A 21,308-nucleotide genomic window follows, 5' to 3' on the forward strand; every position below is an offset into this window, starting at 1 on the left:
CCTTAACAATCTGCATATTTCTTTTGCGCGACAACGGAATATCGGTCCACTTGATTTCATGTATTTATTTAATTTAATTATTTAATTATATCAAACATTTGCAGTTACTCATGTTACAGTCATCAATGAAGATATTCAGGTAGGATTTTCAGTAGCGATTAATTTGGGGTTCGATTTAATAAGTTGCGTAAGTGCTTCATAATATGCGGTAAAACTTATTACAATAATATATAAATACAATGCTAGTAATTCGATTAATTAATGGTCTACGAAATACATTATTAATACCTTACAAAAATCCCTTGATCGAATAACATTTTTGATAATGTTTTTATTATTAATTTGAAACGAGTTATTGTAAGAGTATAGCAAATTTAGAATATTAATGCTATTATTACATTTGTATTTAACTGAACTTACTGAGCATTTACTTTAATAAGCTTGGGAAAAGGAATAAGAATATGAGAAACGAAGATATATATATTCACATTTAGTTAGATTTGAAATATGAGTTTGTTGAAATTTAATCTTCATTATCCAAGGCTTTCGCTAAAAGAAAAAGACATAGTTTAAAGCTATAGACCTTTGTTTCGTTTAAATATTTATTTTAATTATTTCTATATTTTAAATACTCATAATTTAATATCGTAGCATTTATGGCATAATTTGAAGTTTCTAATAACACACATACGCGCGCGCGCAAACACTTATATATATTTAATTTTTTAATAATAATAGCTTTTTTTTCACATCATATTTGTACGTTTAAATTGATCGTTATACTTTTCAATATCTAATACATGACAAAATTTTTAATTCAATTAATGAATAATTGGATTAATAACTTCGATAAAATAATTTTATCATCTGCTTGATGCAACCGAATAAGATTAAGGTTGAAGCGAAAATAAACAATATTTTTTAACTATTATTGTACTAGCCTGGAACGTCCCATTATTCCCTGATCTTTAATGACTTTCTCACTCACTTGAAGAGCACGATATTTCTTAATATAGCGCATTCAAATCAAATATGTCTCCAATCGATTTTATCTTGCTTGACTTTGTTCAGCAATGAAAAGCTTAAGACCGAAAAGTTGTTTTATTACTGGAGAGTTGCATTTACCGGAACTGACATTTAGGATATATTCTTATTGTATTATGCCATTTAAAAATTTGAATTAATTTTTAAATAAAACGTTTCATTGTCATAATAAATAGTAAAATTTGCTTTTTACATTATGTATGGGAGGGAGGGAGGGAGGGGGGTTGTACGTCTGTGCGTGCGTATGGAGATATATATTTATATATATAGATATATAGATACAAACATGTAAAAATTATATGAAAATTTATTTTGCCTTAATGAACTCTGTATATTAAATAGAAGCAATTTGTTTTGATTATACCTAGCTCAAACGTACTAATAGTTAATGATCATTTTTCAAATATAGAAGTATTAGAAGCAACATATGAGATTGAAATGTTGAATAACATAAATTAGTTTAAGCAAGTGTAACTACTATGTCTATGATAATAAACGGTAAGATTTTAAAGGTTAGTTTGTAAAATTTAATTTAATTTCTCAATTTGCTTTCAGATATGAAATAAAATTTTTTAATTATTAATACGTTTGGAATTATGTTCAATACTTCAATACTACACATTAAGTAGTAATTATATCTTTCTTTTCAAACGTTCGAGGCTAATTATTGTCAAAAGTTTTTTGTTGAAAACTTTTTTCTATTGGTCAAATTATAAAAAATTAGTAAAATAATTTATTTGAGAAAAATTTAATAATACAGCGATAGATTTTGGTACAAAACTTTCTCTCCTCGCCACTAAAAAACAAAAACAATTTTTCTTCCAAACCATTGTTTTTTCTAACGTGACCAAATTATACAAAATCTACATCGCTGATTTATCTCCCAACCCATGAACATACACGATTTATCACGTACTTGTATTTGACGAGATTAACCGTATGCACGCTAATAGAAATATGAATTAAAAGTCTGCCAAGTGCTCAATCATTAAAGAATGCGGGCAAAGTAAAAGAGCAGCGACAATGAGTTCAAAAAATCCCGCATACGTAATTCTGCAGTCTCATTGCCATCGCACTTTGAATTTCGGGACATTGGTATGCGAGCGCACACTTTTCGTACACAGCTTCAAAATATCAATGCCTACAACATTACCCAATGCTCTTCACTCACGGAGGATATGTACAACGATTGAGTGATGGTAATTTTCGATATTCACGATAGGATACACCGACACTATATATAAAAATGTCGTTAAATCTCGGTCGCATTTAGCCGTAGACTCTTATGCGACTTTGTGTCTTTATTTCTATTCTATTTCTTCGATTAATTTTAATTTATGACTAAGTGCATGTTTATTGAATTTTATAAATAATAGACTACTTTTTTACTTTTCATAGATGCTTCTCAATTATTCAACTAAATCTTATATAATTAATCATTTATCTTCTGCAGAGAAAATTGAAGTAGTTCTATAAACAGTTGTCGTTTGCTAATTATCGAAAGTATTAGATTGCGAAAATTTTTTAATTGATATCACTATCGAATAATGTAAGATAATCTGTCTTCTAAAAAAGAAAAAAAAAACTATCTTTGCAATATTTCTGAGCATTATTATTAATATTATATTTGATTAACCTACTTTTAACATAACTAAATATATATATTTGTATTTGGTAATCAGTTTAAAAATATTATCAAAGTAACAACTTCTGATATCGGTATTTATACAATTTCCAAGAGAATATTTACGTCAAACAAAATTATAATAATATCTATCAAGGATTCTCGCTCATATTTCTGAAAAAAATTTTTATAAAAAGTAGTAACAAACATAAGCAAATCATTTATCATATGGAAAATACTCATTAATACCTTTGATTTATTTTCCACCGTTAATATGAATAGTAAAAGAATTTATCAAGGATATTATAAATAATTTTACTTACGTTATTCTACTGTTATCTTGAAAATTTGATTAATAGTAAATTAATAGTGAATAATTAATAAAAAGAAAACATTTGTGTATAAATAAAACAAATTTTAATTCAATTAGTTTATTTTCGATATAATTTATGTAACATCTAATTTGTTTTAAATATGAGATTGAATATTACATAATATTAATACAAAGTACGAACTCAGTACACTAGATATAATGCTAAAAAAATTTTAAGTATATACTATAAAATGCGATTTATTTATAAAAAAATAATAATAGTTTTAAAAAATGTTATATTAACCAGCAGCATAATTAGCGTTTTATGTTGAATATTCATTAAAGAAAGATTCTTCTACTTATCTAAAATATAACTACTATATGTAAAAGAAATTTCATAATATGGTTTTCTACTTTCTCTAAGACGTTAATATTGCAACAATCGTTCAAGGTTATAACTAAAATGATGGCCATAAATGACATTCTTTTACTTTTACTTTCTATTACAAATTTTAAGATTCACAACAACAACAACAACAAAAAAAATATATATATAGAAATTCCAAAAACATCGTCATATGATTATGGCTATTTAAAAAGTAACTAATAATTATTGATTTTTAATTACTATTTATTGACATATGTTGACAAAGCCAGCAAAAATATGTAAGTTTATACACATCACTTTTATTTATTTAATTTTCGTTTTGTTTTTTTTTTTTTTTTTTTTTTTTTTTTTTTTTTTTTTTTTTTTTTGACAGAAACATGAATAATTTTGAAATATAAAAAGAAAATAGTTTTATTAATAATGAAAAGAAACTATGTTTAATCTTTTAATATTACATTATTATGCCCTCAAACAAATAATCAATACTATATTTCGCAAATAAAATTTAATATTTTACTGATTATAAAAATCGAAAAATAATAATAAGGCGTATAGTTATGTGAGCGAATTATTTATTCATCTCATATTCCTGAGAAATGTCATATACCGTGAATAACTTACAACAACTGATCATACGACATAGGACCCCCGAAAATTGGCACAGGAACAATGGGCTACTTAAGTTCGTATGTACATACGAATCGTTGTAATTGTTTTTGTTGTTGCGTAATGCTGTTACGGCGTAACGCGACAACCTTACGAAAGTACACAATGCGAATGTCGACCTTCGACTACGACAATTGCTTTCCTAATGAGCTCGGACAAATCCGTCAACGCTCGGATGAAATGACGCTTTTGGCGATTATTGTTATTGGATCAATCATGGCTCAATTGATAAGAAATTTGTATTATTATAAGTGCAGATATGATCATATCGCTACCAGATTCCAATTTATTCGTTTTCTCTCTTACACATGCTAAATGTTTCATAATATCCTGCTATGTACTATGTATTACAGTTCGAATACTATTAATAAAAAATAATATGTATTGCTTTTGTTATTCCATTTTATTTCTAAATTATTTGTAAAATAGTTGTCAAATTAAGATTAATCAAAAATAATATTCTTTAGTTTCCTAGGCTTTTTTCTAGGCTTGATTAACTATACTACTTAAAGATGAATTTGAATTTTACTTAAACTTGTTGACAATAAATAAAACTTTAAAAGTTAATAATCTAAATCTATAATTTATTGTAATGAATTTTAATTCAATATCTCTTAATTGATTTAATAATTCACACTATAAATATCACAATAGTCACTAATTTACTTTACTACTAAGTGCTAATTTACTTATATAAATATAAAAAATTTTCATTCAAACTGTTGTTATAACATTTCAATTCCAATTACATAGAGCAGTTATTTTCTATGTTAATAGTATATCCGAGAAAAAGATTAAATGTAAATACAAAAATAATTATACAAAGATATTAAAAAGAATATCATTTTATGTATTAGTTGTACGTGAGAGAATTTGAATACTTACACATGTTTATTAGGCCTATTTCGAAATGTCTGATCAAAAGGAGTACTTATCACTAGTGCGAACTTTCACGATTTGCAAGTAGTTGTTTCCTAGATTAGGCAGGCATTCGCATTTATCCATAAATGTCTCTTGCAATAGGAACGTCAAATTCCTATGTTTTTCATATTTTTATTGTAAATCTTGCAATAAATAATTTTGAAAGTCTATTTTCTATTCAAATTTGCATTTCACCATTTGCTAAATATATAATTACATTAATTTTACATTAATAAAATATTATAAAATTATTAAATTTATAGATATTCTATAAGCAAAAATTCAGTTTATAATAATTGTAAGACGACATTTTAATATAATTATTTTAATATAATTATTTTTAAAAACCTAGCAACAACTCAAAAGTTAATGGAACGATTAAAAAATAGATATAGGATTATAAACTTTGTATATAATACTTGATTGTGTCTGTTTGTAAAAACAGATGTTAAGAATATTCGGAATAGAATTTATACGTTCTATGATGTATATTATAAAAATTAATAATATTTAATAGAATAAAATTTAACTTTCATTATTATTTAAAGAAGATAATTTAATTCTTATAATCATTTTTTAATAAATTAGAATGCAAGGACAAGTCAACATTATGGTTTGGTATTATTAACATTAAATTTTCTTATTACATCTCCAAATGAGTTCCTTAACAAATTTACATCTTGAATCATTTACATTTATAGTTAAAAATATACAATCTTTTTAATAAAAATATAATATATAATAAATATAATATGTATAATGAAAATTTTTAATCACTTTTTAATTTGACATGTTTTTATTAAATACATATTTATTAATATTATTTAAATTAAAATGTAAAGATTCAAGGAATATTTAAGAAGATAAATTATTCAATAAAATCCTTTTACCTTTGCAACTATTGGAGCACAAAAATTTTAATAAATCATAAATTTAAATATTTACTTATCGATAATCTTAATACAATGCAACTATCATAAAAATATCATAAAAGTATCATAAAATTATTTCAAACTTTGAATTCTAGTAAGGTCGAAATAACATTAACGAAGAAAGAAAAAAAAATTAATTTAATCATGATTTATTTTATTAATCGCTTAAAGTACATCATCGATATGAATTTAATTTTAAACTTATTTATTAAAACTGTATTTGTGTGTCCGTATACTTTTACAAATATCATAGGTCTATCATTTATATATAGTTAATTTTTAACGTTATGAATAATAATAATCATAAACAGTAAAATATCCCTTGCAATATGAAAAAAATTATTTGTTAATTCAAATAACATCAGTAAATACATGATATTTCGAGTCCTTCAAATATCATCCAGTATATCACGATCAACTTCTTCTTCCTCTTAAAAAAACATCGCGTTTAAGCACTTCTCATACTTTTTATACAAACATCTGCATTGTTCAACAAAAGCTTATACATAATACTTTCTATTAATATCCGTTGTCATACCAGATAAAATGGAAAAATACTTGATAATTTGATAAGGAAACATGCTTGTAAGTCACCAATTACGTAACATCGATAAATACACAAGTCTTGTGTATATACAGATGACGTTCCATCATAAAATATGAGTCCGATGCCAGTGACGATTGTATCGCAATGTCAATTGATACATGAGTACCAATCGGAGTACGAACCGTAGCATTAGCATACGCATTTACAAACCTGCCATGAGAGCATCTCGCAAATGACTCGACCGAGACAGCGTCAATATTTTATGGCAGCGCTTTTCCTTTCTTCCTTTTTCTCTCTCCTTTGCGCTCGTTCACGAGCTGCTGCAACGCAAGAAACGCGCGCGGACCACTTGCGAAACGTTTTTGTCCACATGGCCCACGAAATGCGTTGCAGCGACGTATAAAAGTCTAAGTTTCGAGTCTAGCAGCATCAGTCTCATTCCGGACACACAGACAAACATGGCTCTTAAGGTTAGTTAATAGATACTAATAACATGTCGGATCGTGAGCTAAATTCACGGACAGTACCGTAAAGTAGCTTTCCTATCGAGTACTAAGCACACTTTATTGTCAACTACGTATTATAAGCTATTACGTACGTTTTAAATCAATAATTTTCAAAGGTTGAGAATATTTCGATAAATCGAGGCAAATCAATGTATTAAAGTGATAAATCAAAAGTAATCAAAAGTCGAATCTGCCATTCCGAACTTAGAGGCTAAATTCAATGCAAAATTAAAGCTTAAACAAACTTGGAGATGTCAGTATTATTGAAGCCAAGTAACTTTCGTGCTGTAAATTATTGAAATTCTAAGAGAAAAAACTGATACGAAATGAATCATCTCGTTTAAAGATCAAATTGCTCATTTGAACGAAAATAAAGGCAAGTTTTAATGTACTTGGTCGGTAGTAATACAATTAAGAGCAAAATTAAGTGTGCGCGATTTTTACAGATCGGAGACAAAAATTATAAAAACAATGATCATATTGAAGCAAATACTCTTGGCAATAATAACTTAAATAAAGACATCATGACTTATCAACGGTTAATATTAAATTATATTACCCGCCCCTTACGTTAAGCACGTCAATCATTAAATCTTAAGCCTTTAAAATCCTTATTACGAAGCCACATTCATTCATTCGTCATCAATGTAAAAAACAATTTCAATTGACGTTTGACAAAGAGCATAATGACAATGAACAGTGCGTTTAACTTCGTTGCGTCCCAACATCGAATCCTGCATATACACCACATACATCTTGCTTATCAGTAGCCAACGTCTTACAAACCTAAAAGCATTTTATAAGCTAAGAAAAGGACACCCTTACATATACATCCATATTTCTCGCATAGCTCATCGTCTTCTCGGCCCTGGCATTGGCCTCGGCATACGCCGGGATTCTGCCCGTAGCATTCGAGAGCCCGGTCGCCCCGCTGGCAATACACACGAAAATCGTGGACCCCAACCACGACCCGCACCCCCAGTACAGCTACTCGTACGACGTCCACGACGCGCACACGGGCGACATCAAGAACCAGCAGGAAACGCGCGACGGCGACGTCGTCCAGGGCAGCTACTCGCTCGTCGAGGCCGACGGCACCAGGCGCACCGTCAACTACGTCGCCGATCCTCTCAACGGCTTCAACGCCGTCGTCCACAAGGAACCGGCTCACGTCGCTTACCACGCCCAGCCTGCCATCCTGACCCATGCCGCCCTACCAACTACTTACATCGACACGGGCGATTACGTTCCAACTAAATACGTCTATCAGCATTAAGTTGGCAACTCCAACTTTCGATTAGTAGTGCCTCGTTAACGCGCCGCTCTTATACAGTTTTATCATTAATAAAAGCTAATCGAGATTGTATATCGCCGGCTTCTAGTCGCACGACACTGTTTATTGTATTTTAAACTCTCAACGGGCATTGTTATAAATATTATCTCAAGTTATAATAAACCTTATAAAATCTATGAAATTTATTCTCACCATTGCTTCTTATGAAATGCCTTTCACTTCTCACCATTTATCCACAAGTCTATTAGAAATCTTGTATTATAAAGCCTTTAGAGAGCGCATTTTTCATGAAACATCTTGAAATTAATGTCTTACGATTATTTTTTTTATTAATAAACGACATTTCCGGTTAAATCATATTTTTATTGATTGTGTTTCAAAAGTATTGGGGAAGTGTTGGTTGTGCGTGCGTCGGCAATTCTACAATGAAATTTCATTCTAAAATACCTCATAAAGGCCATTAAATATTGAATACTACTTTAAAGTACTGATTTTTTAAGCAAACATATGAAAACAGAAAAGCAGTAGTTATTTATTCAATTCCACTAAATACATGTCAATCGTGACGGCTGCGGTTACTGATAATATTTTCATGATGTAACACTATAAGTGTGCAACCTTTGCCCAAACACAGCCAACACTTTATGATATCGATCGATAATCTTACGATGTGACTGTTGATTTATTGTTCGACCTTGACATAAGATCATTATAGTCGAATTTTCTTTATAACATATTTTGTAATATCTTATTAACCAGTGTGTCTTAACCACTCTATACATCACATATTTATTTGGCCAATAAGTAAATTTATTAAGATTGCATTTTCTATTAGAGTCAAATTATACAAAAAAATATTTATATAACGCGATACGTCCTTAACGCTTTAATAGATAGTTGAGAGTGTTGCACAACACGTAGAAACTTCCGCCTTTGGTAAAATTTTGATTACATTTTTTAGTAACTTTCACAGTTTTTCTTAAATAATGATATTTGAGACTATATTTAAGATTCTTAATAGAATTTTATTGAATTCCTGTGCATGGTAATTTCATCGAATTCTTGGTAAGTATTTGAGTAATTGCATACAAGTTTTTTCAAAAATTGTAAATTCCTAAAGAGTATCAATAGTTCTTTGTTTAATTATAATTATAATCGCGCGCAGCACCTTCCGATAAAGCAAATATTACCACATTCAGCGATGTTTGTAGTGTGAAAACCGATGGGAAAACATGTGTTAGTCTCATTTAGTTTTAGTTTCTTTTGTATGATTCCTTAAAATATGTTAGAACATATTTTTTAACACAAATGAAAAGTTCTCCAATGATATAAGAATCTATGTTAGAGCGTTAAATATAAAATCTCCATACAAATCTGAATATTTATAAAAGTATTTTTTTTTTATTTTTTATTTTTTTTTTAAATTTAAAAGAGACTTTAATGTATTAGTTCAACTTGTGTAGTACTTGTGTAAAAATTAAAATAATATATAAATGTTTATATCATTTAACATGCACTGATTTATCTAAATACTAATGTATCTGAAATTCATTAAATAACATTATAATTCTTTTAAAATTTTTGGTATTAATACTTCACATTAAATATATTTTCTATTATTTATAATTTGAAAATAAATCAATTTAAGAAATTGAATTCCGTGCATCGACAGTGAAAATAAGAAGTAATTTAATTACAATGAAATTCAATACAATCTGTATTGCGGTGTAAATGTCTTTGAGCAAATACTATTCCCGAAGCCATCGTCAACCATACTGTGCTTTTAAAATTACTCATTACGAACGTGACTTTCGTTTCATAAGGCAAACACTCATGCATTATCGTTTTGTAATAACTGCCAGTATGCATGCATGTTGGATGAAAAAATTTTTATTCTACGTAGAAAAACCAGTTTTAACAGTATAAAATATTTTATATTTAATATCATACAATGTATCAGTAAATAAATATACATTTTTATTTATTGATAAAGTGTTTCGACCCTTACATTTCATTTCAAGCTAATTTATTTCCAATGAGAAATTGCATTATGATCTATACAAATACTTACAATACACCAAATATTATTGTATATATGATTATACTGTAAGTTACGGCTTGTAATTAATATAAAAATTATAATAGATTTGTGTATGTGTAGATTTTTTATAAAAATTCACTTATACATAAATATATATATATATAAATATATAAACAAATTGTGAACTAAGACGCGAAGATGTTTTCTTGTACTTAAAAATCGCTTCTAGTATTAACAAAGATTACCCATCTTAAAATCTATACAAATCAATAAAACTAAATTTCCTTGTAGTGTAATATAATTACTTGTATAAATCAATTTATGAACTATAATAATAATTTCGTGCATGATTTATATTGAAATTGAATAGTAGCCCGCTTAATTGATAAAAAAGAAAATTTAACTTTTTATTAAAATAACATAGGAATTTAATCTTAACAAATTTAAATAAAAATAAGTTTAATAATGTATTGAATTATATAAATAATATAATAATATAATAAATTTTATTAATTTTTGTGTTTTATAATAAAATCATTACTATTTAACATAAGGTAAATTTAATTTTATTTACATAATTGATAAATATATTACAACGAAAGTACAATGAGCATACAGATTTATTTATACATATTTTCGAGCTAAATGATTCGCTTATCTCATAAAAAAGCAAATATCTATTTACATATATAGATCATATGATATGGAGTAACCTCCATCTTATTTGGTTAGATCAATAAACCTATTCAAATATACTCTATGTATATAATACGTATTAATCGAATAATAGTTTCGAAAAATTATGTCGACATTTAAACAGAGGCTTCACGATATTTTCAAGCGATTGTCGACTTTCTGCTATTAACTATTGCAACTACAATTATTTTAAAATAACTTCAAAGATAGAAACAACTTATGATGTATTATAATTTTTTATAGGAAGTTCAAACTTAATCGCTGGCTTCTCATAAATGTATCCTTGACTAGAATCGTCACTGTTTTTATCATTGCTGCCAATGTTTTCAATAACTTTCATCTCACTGGTTCTTTTCAAATCACCATTTAATTCTATTTTTTCTTCTTGAAGCTTATGAGTACAACCTGATAAAGCATCTTCGTAATTATAAGAATTCAGTCGATGATTATGAAGTTTATGGTCAACTTGCTGAGGCTCTTGCGAGACAATTATGGGTTGATAATATTGTTCGATTTTAATGTTTGAACTGTCAAAATTTTGCTGATCATTAAATGGCTCATTGAACTTGGCAGGTCGAGTGTGATCGATCTTAATCTCATTATTTTGTGAATGATCCACATATTGATAGTGATGGATCTGTAATCGAGGAACATGACGTTGATCTAATGTAACTCTTGAATGACTATAGCTTGGCTGTGAAGTTTGAGGTTCTTCGATGTTGACAGGTTCGTTCGATTTTACTTCAAAAGGTGGACCGTATACAGCTGATGGATTATAACTTAAATCATTATTCTCTCGATTATCGTTTAATATCGAATCATTATTTGGCGCTTCTAAAAGATTAGAATGCCCGAGGTGATGTTCTAAACTAGAAGCTCCTTGTGACATGTGGTTAAACGCTGATTGATTAATATTATTAATGTCTTGAATAAGTAAATTATGTTGTTTAAAGGATGGATCACTGATATTTTTATCACTCGTTTCGCGAGAAGCCTGAGCTTGGGGATAATGGAGTTGAACTTGTTGTTGAACAAATTGATTTTGGTACTGTTCATTATGTCCATACTCCTTCCGCACAATTGCATTAAATCCATTTTGGCTATCCGCTGTATACTCGACAATTCTTTTGGAACCATCGGCCTCTACTACAGAGTAATGCCCCTTTACGTAATCTCCATCGCGTGACTCTACGTGATCCTTGATATCACCGGTGCTCGCGTCGTGAACTTTGTAAAAGAAGTTATATTTTGGCTGATGATGGTATCGTACCTCATTATGGTATTCTTGATGTAGCTTTGCGTAAGGATAAGCATATATACCATCTGTATTAACGAGACTACAGTGAGCGGCTATCAATGTGCTCGTGAACAATGCATACTGAAAATATAAATAGATCAATTAATTGAGATCAATTTAATTAAAAATGTATTCATTATAACTATAGATATTATGAATTAAAACAGTAAGCAAATTAATTAATATTCTAAGGAAATATAAAATTTTATTATATCTCTTCGATATTAATTAAAAGTAACTAATAATTAACTATATTTTTGAGACATAAATTAACGTACTTAATGAAATTTATACTAAAATCTAATGTGTATGGGAGTATTATAACGTATAAATAATCGACAATAAAATAATACCAATAGCCATATTAAAAACTTTGACACATACTAATTAACGATATTAATAACTAATCATATATAGATTTTTTTACAAATTTTTATGAAATTTAAACAATCAATTTACATGTCATGTTTATATATATGTATATATATGTATATACAAATGTATAAAAGAATATATAAAATACAAAATATATAAAATATATATAATATACAAAATATATAAAAAAAATGTATCTATGGCAAATTTTAGGAAAATATTTTATTAATTTTTTAATTATTCATTTAATTTATACTGCAAACAAATATATATTTCATTTTTTTTAATTTACAAAACATTTTACAAAATAAATATACTCTGTAATATAATATTATTGATGTATTAAATTATTTATATATAATAACATTTATACTTTTTATACTTTAGATAATAGTAATGTCCATGCACTATTTTTATTTAAATTAAAGACATCGTAATTCCATCCAGGATAATATACGGATAATACGATCCAGAATAATAGTACAAATTTATATACTCTATTCTCTATTTACGTTCAAACTACGTAAAAGTGTTCTATGCTTATTTTTTCACGAAGCTTTTCAAATGAAAAAGATCTAATATACTTTAATGTACTTTCAATGAAAATTATCGATTTGATAAATTTTTGTTAATTATACGTCGGTCGTTGTTAATTCAATCCATTTAAGCTATCTTTCTCACCTTAAACATTTTTCTTAATTAAAATAGATCCACAGCAATCACCAGTGCTTTCATCAGATCCTATAAAACTCCGTTACGTATCACCGTATGCTTTCCTTGTAACGTTTGGGCGTCTACTGCATAAATTTCGGGTCATGCCACCGGCTATTTATACGGGGATAAAATGCACTACTTCGTAAACATGCAGAATCATACGTAACAATAAATTCGATATACAGACGAATTTTCTTTACGCATATGCGAAGGTAGCGTGAGTTATGTAACCCTCGAAATGCATTGACACAGCGGGCGAACGTCACTAATAACATGAACGTCTCATCCCTCCTCGTTCCAGGAAGAAAAGGAAGAAACGAGTTATCGAAGTGCGCGAGATAAAAGTCCTGACTTTCACCGAAATACCGCCTCGTCCAATGTCAGACGAATCGACTGGGATCACGAGGTGCCGCAGTGCAGGTTTATGTTCCAGTTGTGATTCTGCAGGGCGCTCATTATGTACATTATCGAGCTTTACTTTTTGGAGCTCAGAAATTAACTCTCGTGTTTTAACTGTACATTCGAGTATATTCGTATGCGCCTTCTGAGGTAAAGAAACGCGGTACTAAGATAACAAAGGATAAAGGGACTAACAAAAGCTTTTAACGCAGCTATTATTTAACTCGTGAACCACTCGCAAATAACATGGCCGTAAATACCCTCAGAGCGCTTAAATAATTGTGTAAATATGGTCGTTATCTTATATATTGAAAACGAATACTCATATGTGCGCAAGAACATTCCATTAAATTCTTTGAAAATATTCTAATTAGATTACTGAAATTTATTTTTCGTAGATTGGTTATAAATTATATTTGAATTATTGTCGAAATGCCGTTAAAACTGTCTAATGATCGATTTATTTATTTTGATTTTTTTTTAATTAAAATTCAAAGAAAATTGATTAAAAACCTATTAATAAAAATTAAAATATGCAGGGAAAATTTGACGATTTTCTTCGAAATCAAAAATTCAAAATTAAAGAATGACAAATTCAATAATATAGTCCAATGATATGTAAATTTAATATTAAAAATACATTGTCCATTCTTATTATTTATAATTATGTATTTAATTTAATAATATTAAAATAATAAATTACAAAGTGTCTGTAATTACTAGTTATAAATTTCAGATCGAATTATTGATCTTTTGGAAACTTTTATTATCCAAACAAATAAGAAATACTTTTTCTGTATTAACTTACATCCATTTTTCATCTTAAAATTCCCTGTAGCTTCTATTAATATCCATTGAATAGTTAACTATTGCGTAAAAATCAACGATGTTTATTGGTTGTCTCAAATTTGAACAATAAAAATTAAACAGTTTAACAAAAACTTCAAAAGTTATAATGTCACAATTAAAATCTCTTGCTCAGCAATCATGAAATTTGTTAATGCTTATCTTTTTAAATATATTATAATATAAAAAGACTACCGAAAAGAAAAAGAAACTCAATAAACAGTAATGAAACAATTATTCACGGATGCGAAGATAATTCAAACTATTTATCTAAATCTTGAAGTACGTAGTTTTTTGTATTAGTGTATTACTTATTGATATTTCATCGAGTTTATTGACATTTCTACAATACAATAAAGTCTTGAATGTGAGGTACATACACATATCATAATATGTTTTACGTATTTTAAACAAAAAAAAAGCAAGAATGTTACATTATCACTCTTACAACATATATATATACATATATATATATATATAACAGTACATTAAAAGAAGATTTACTACGTATTAGAAAGTAATCGGATATTATATAAGTTCGTGTCACCATTGATAATTAATATGATAATGTTACTGTGCCTATTTCGATTATAATTATTCGAAAACTTTAATTTCACTTCAGATTAATGCGTTGATCGAAATTTTAAACGATATTAATTCATTGCACATAATAAAAAACCAATAATACAATAGGTCGATATTTTTTTCACGATATATCATTTAAATAACTTAATATTCTTGCGGTAAACGTACGATATAAACTAATTGTATATATATCAAAATTAAAAAATCTTTCTATGTATTAAGTTAATTTACTTTTGCACTGTAAAACAGTAACATAAACGATAGTTTACTGTAACTATATTAATTTATAGAATTACATTATGAAAATTAACTTATATAATACAATAATACGATAATTTCGATATTTCAATAAATATATAATAAAAATTAACGTGATTATGTATTTCTACGGTAAAAAGTTTATTCAAATGAATTTTAATTATTACTAAGTCGATTATTATTATTGCATGAATAGCTTATGTAAATATACTAATGTAAGAGCAATGACGTCTAAATTTTAGAATAAAAATTTAATTTTTTAATATTCAATCATTAATATTGAATATAAATAAAACTTCAAATGTAATTGTAAAAATATTTTAATTATTTGAAAATATTTCATTCTAATCTTTGTTTTCAAATATTTTATTCGAAAGATATTAACGATGTACTATTAACAAGTGATTTTAATTTAAACTTGATTTAAAAATTATATATGATCATTGGAGATATTATAGAATTAAAGTTTAAATTTATATCGTCTGATTATTCTTCATATGAATAAATTGTAAAAAAAAAATGAAAAAAAATGAACCTTAAATATAACATAAATATACTGAGAATAATCCTTTGACAATTAAAAATTACAAATTATGAAATATAAATGTGAAACTAACTCTTAATGGTAATAAAAATAATCTACACAATATTATATAAATATATATTATAAATAAATTAAAATAGTAATGATAGTTGTGAGATATATGTTTTGTTTTTTTGTTTTTTTTTTGTTTGAAACGAAAACTAAATAATAATTAATGATTAAAAATAATGAGTTGAAAATAAATTGTAGAAAATCACGTACAATAATACGATAATACGAAGCAAATATTTGAAACATGGGATCAGATAAATAATTTCATAACGACAAAAACATCATATACATACATATTAATATTTAAGTTACATCGATAAATGGCTTAAATGCAACAACTGTAATCACTTAAGAATAAAAATAATACGTGCAATGTATCCGAATAACACATTAATCCTCAAAAATCAGCAAAAATAATCGCAGGCATCTAGCTAAAATAATTCCTTTATCGCGCGCGTCCTTACGTAGAGGTTACGAATACGAGGATTTGCTCCCAAGTGGCTGCGCAGGTGGAGAAAGGCGAGTTTTCTTTCCGGGCGTGGTTCGACGTCTGCTGCCCACTTACGCAAAAAAGAGGCTAAATAAAAACGTCGGCAATTTTATAAAGCGCCCAAGGACGCCCGCGTTTCGACGCAAGCGAACCACGACATCGTGGAATGCGACCTAAACCGCGAAAGGGAACAAGGGGCCTTTTCAAGTACAAGCTGTTTACGGAGAACGAGGGGGCGCGACTTTCTTTACGATATTCGTACCGACGCGTGCGTACGTTTTGGCGTACGAGTTACCATTTATTTTCCGGTCTGAATTATTGTCTTCGCGCTCTTTCGTTGCTACGGCGAGGCTGTAAATTTTAAGGGCTCAGGATCGTAGGGGAGTCGATGCGCTTAGGCAGAGATGCGCATAGCCGGAGATAAAAATCGTTAGATTTATGCTTGACTTGGACAGTTATGGGAAGATGCTTGTTCGTGTCGTGCTTGGAGGAAAAAATTTGAGTAAAGTACGCCACTATAATAAGTTTGTAATAATCATGGCATTGTAGCGATCACTCACGAAACTAATTTTAAAGTGACATGTCTTCGTTAAAATTTGCATTCTTTTCGTGGGAGACTTTATTATACGAGAGTATAACGATAGCATGGGTGCTTCAATTTAACTGCATTGGTTAATACTTGGAATGTAAATGAATAAATTCATTATTTTCTAAGTTTGCCATGCTTTACGATAATTATCATTACAATATTCATACATTGTTCAGTAACTTTGCAAAATATTGAATTTCTAATGTGTGCAGTGTGCCAGCAATATGCGAATACATTTTAAAAAATGTTCTGATAATTTGATCGACTAATTTTGACAAGCATTCAAATATTTAGTATTTTGCATCATTTGACTCGAAACTTTATCCATAAAAAAAGTCTCTTAATAAGAGTTCCTATGAGAATATATTGAACTAAATTTATAATAAACTAAAGTATCAGTAAACTATAAAATGACAATACTTTATAGTTGTTCATATACGTCATATTTATTTTTTATATTTTATTTGTGTATATATATTCTATATTTTACTACACTAACTAATTAAAAAGCGATTTCTAAATAATTTTTAATGTCGTACATTTTTTTATACATTTCTTTCTAAATTGAACAAATTGATATTGTTCAAAAAAACAACAAAAAAAATTGTATCTATTTATGTTTTATTAAAAATAAAAGTTCTTATATATATGAATTTTATAAATTATTAAAATATCACGATTCTACATTATATCTCTGTTATTATATATATATATATATATATATATATATATATATATATGCATTAGTAGACATTGATTAAATGTTAGTTAAATTGTAATCATAAAATTCATTGATACAATATCTATAAGGAATTAGGCATTTATAAAGTTTCTATTATTATTTAATATCTGTAAATTATTCTAGAATAAACTTTATCCAAAGAATATATCTCAATTGCATTTTAATTTATTAAATTAATGCTAGAGATAAATCATCTTATATATATATTACTTCTTTCCTTAGTATAAATGCAATAATATCCTTTAGTGGAATGAAAATATTTCTTTAGATATAAGTAACTATAAAAATAATAAAAGGCTTATTAATTCATACTGACATTATATACTAATGTTTAGAAGTAAAATCAAATCAAATACAAACAATTAATATCTATAAGAGAATTTTAGAAATATAAAATTCTGCACGATACCACGAGAAGAACTACAATCGCTCTTTTAAGGAGAATAGACCAATATTCTACGAATCTATCTTAATGTGACTGACATTAAAGCGAATAAGAACATTAACAAATTTCAATGATAACTACTAATATTAATTTGGAAGTTTATTCGAAACATTAATAACAAAGCTGCTTTATACGGTGCATATTATTAATTGATTTGTTAATAAATGGCTACCGTTAAGCATGATGATATAATATAAGATTTATCGTCTTGCTTGCATCATGTAAATAAAGGCAAAATTTCTTTTTATCTAAAAATTATTTATTTATGCCACTATAGCTTTGGGTAAGAATAAATCATAATGCATTTATCATTTTACTTATTTGAGCTCAATGCCTTAGCTTATTTAAAAGGAAATGCGTGAAAGACCTCCAAGGATCGCAATGCGGGAGTTAGCAGGTGACAAAAAAGCGCCCACGCATAAACACAGACAAGTCGTTATATTTGTTTGAAATAAAAAATTTTTATTATTGACGCACATTGTCATTGGGCATGTAATCGTGTACGAGTGTTATTCAATAAATTAATAATCTGCCGATGTAAGAAAGGAATGTCTGTGTGTTGGTGTTGAGATGACGCGATGAATGTATCGGGTGTCGCGGTGGTGGCTCCTCGAGCTTTAGTAGTAGGCTTTGGCGAAGGCCGGCGCCGCGTACGCCGCGGAGAAGGTCAGGGGCGCCGCGATCTTCGCGACAGGGGTGGCGAGCTTGGCGATCGGGGCAGCGAAGGCAACGGCCGCAGGCTCCTTGCGGACGACAGCGTTGAAGCCATTTATGGGGTCGGCTGCGTAGTCGACGACCCGCCTCGTGCCGTCAGCCTCCAGAAGCGAGTAGCTCCCGCGCACGACATCGCCGTCACGCGTCTCCTGCTGGTTCTTGAAGTCCCCGGTCAGCGAGTCCGCTACGTCGTACGCGTAAGAGTACTGGGGGTGGGGGTCGTACTCGGTGTCGATGGTCTTGGCGATGACGGCTTTGGCCACGGGAGCGGCTGCGTAGGCGACCGGAGCCGCGTGGACCGCGTGAATCGCTGGGGCGTAAGCCGGCGCCGGGGCATAAGCCAGGGCCGGGCCGTGGATTAAGCTGGCATTGGCATAAGCCAGGATAGCCACGACGATGATTAGCTGAAAATTTGAAGAGTTCATGAGCGTTAGGGTCGTTGTATTATTCAGGCTTTAATAATTGACCGAGCGATATTCGCAGGAGTAACTATGAAAACTATGGTCGGTCGCGTGGCTCGAACATCCTCGTAATGAATAGCCTTTCAAATGTGAATTATGCGTATTATTGATAATTTAAGGAACTAATAATGTCAATACTTTGCTTAAACTTGTTGCGTGCTTTGAATTTAAAAATTAGTTACTGTATGGGGAGAACATTAGCTTTCGACCATTTGCCCAGCTTAATAAATGTATCCATGTACTTACAAATTTATAATTAATTTAATCGTTCGCGAGTAACTCTATGTAATTAAATTAAATATTAAATACGAGCTAATGTAATTTAATTCAATTTAAAATAGTATTCTGTAATTATAATTATCGTTAAGTTATTAATTGATTTTTCCCTCTTATTTTCTTTTCTGTTAACTTGAAAAACTTGAGAGTTAATTTCCACGCCTTGTAATGTAATAATATGAAACTACATGGTTGCGTATTGAGGCAAAATATTTATTCTCGCGAATACAAGGCGCACGATAGGCTTCTACAATAAGTATCATTGATACGATAAACCAACGATATGATAAATGTCGTGCTAGACAATACAAATTCGAATTGATTAGTTGACGATGTAAATGCAAAAATGCTTCGAAAATTACATTGAATACTTTGGTTAAAGCGTCTACTTATGCCCGCCAAAGTTCAAAATACGTGAGAAATGCTCCCGAGAAGGCGGGGGCGCGTCCTTATCGCTGTAGCGCGCGCAGTAAGATAAAAAGTAGCCGCGCAAGCCCTTGGCGGAAGGAACTCGGGCTTGGCCTGAACTTGACTACACACCTTGAAAGCCATTGTATTGTTGAAAAGGTTGTCGGTATTAACGTGAGTACAATGATGTCCAGGTGAGCCTGCGTCGGGGCTTATATACCGGGGCCCCTGATCCTCGGACGTACTCCCACCACCGGGCGACTCGAGCGCGCACAAAGCGCGTGGACGCGGACAAGCGCGAAAGTTCGGATAGGTCGCTCTTGAACTTGGCCGGGTGCGGGCGCATACTCGTGTTCTTTCCTGCCTCCTAGCGAGTGCCATTGCGCCGCCCCGGCCCCCTACTTAGCATGGCTTGGCTCCAGGAAATCGGCCGCGCTCACCTTCGGCGGGGGAAAGGCTCGCGCGGTGTTCGGTGACCTTTACTACCTTTGTTCCCAGCCACATACGTACGCGCATGTCCCTCTCCTCACACACCCCCCTCGTCCTATCCCACCCCACCCAACCAACCACCCCCTCCGCTCCTCCCTCATCGCCCTTCGCGACCAACGTCTTCCCTTACACGGAGCCGCAGCTCGTACGAGACGGCGCTTTCACCCGATCTAGCCGATCCAGGAGGCGATCTTGGCATTCCTCTGGACGCTGATCGGATGAGATTTTGACTGTTTTCGGGAAGCGGAGTATCATAACTCACGGCCATTACGTCTGACAGCAGAGTAGCGAATGTAGGTGTGCGATTGCTCTTGTTGTTAAGCGATAATTGGCTGCCTCGTTCGCTTTAGCCTTCGTTTACGCTCGGCTTCATTAAAAATTCCGATCGACTGCTTGCTAATCCAAGGAATTAACTGCCCCTTCTTTATAGAGTGCGTCCCTTCTACGTAGAACGGGCTTTAAGGATGCTTATTTGTAATCGTCGTTCTTAATTGCTCTTCGAATGGTAAATCTTGCCGAGAAGCTTAAAATTAATCTATTCGCGGATATGTTTGTTTACGGATTCGATGGATGTTGGATGCGACTTGCGATAGCAATACGGTCGAAGCTGTGGTAAGAATGCAATCTATTATTCGTGTATATTCTAAGAAGTG

At 30.1% G+C, this 21,308-nt stretch overlaps 2 protein-coding genes across 2 annotated transcripts; one reads left to right on the plus strand and one right to left on the minus strand.

Moving 5' to 3' along the window:
* Positions 1-6,864: 6,864 nt before the first annotated feature.
* LOC105362075 (larval cuticle protein A2B-like) lies at positions 6,865-8,358 on the plus strand. The gene is made up of 2 exons (XM_011499404.1): positions 6,865-6,905; positions 7,792-8,358. The coding sequence occupies exons 1-2, from the start codon at positions 6,894-6,896 to the stop codon at positions 8,215-8,217; spliced, it is 438 nt and encodes a 145-aa protein (XP_011497706.1). The 5' UTR covers positions 6,865-6,893; the 3' UTR covers positions 8,218-8,358.
* A 10,400-nt stretch (positions 8,359-18,758) lies between these two features.
* On the minus strand, positions 18,759-20,355 carry LOC105362076 (larval cuticle protein A2B-like). Its single transcript, XM_011499405.1, has 2 exons — positions 20,299-20,355; positions 18,759-19,425 (listed from the first exon to the last, which is right to left on the minus strand). Exons 1-2 carry the CDS (start codon positions 20,308-20,310, stop codon positions 18,925-18,927), a joined length of 513 nt encoding a protein of 170 aa, XP_011497707.1. The 5' UTR covers positions 20,311-20,355; the 3' UTR covers positions 18,759-18,924.
* Positions 20,356-21,308: the final 953 nt, after the last annotated feature.

Source organism: Ceratosolen solmsi, unplaced genomic scaffold (genome assembly GCF_000503995.2).
Source record: "Ceratosolen solmsi marchali unplaced genomic scaffold, CerSol_1.0 scaffold35, whole genome shotgun sequence".
In the NCBI taxonomy this organism is placed as follows: domain Eukaryota; kingdom Metazoa; phylum Arthropoda; class Insecta; order Hymenoptera; family Agaonidae; genus Ceratosolen; species Ceratosolen solmsi.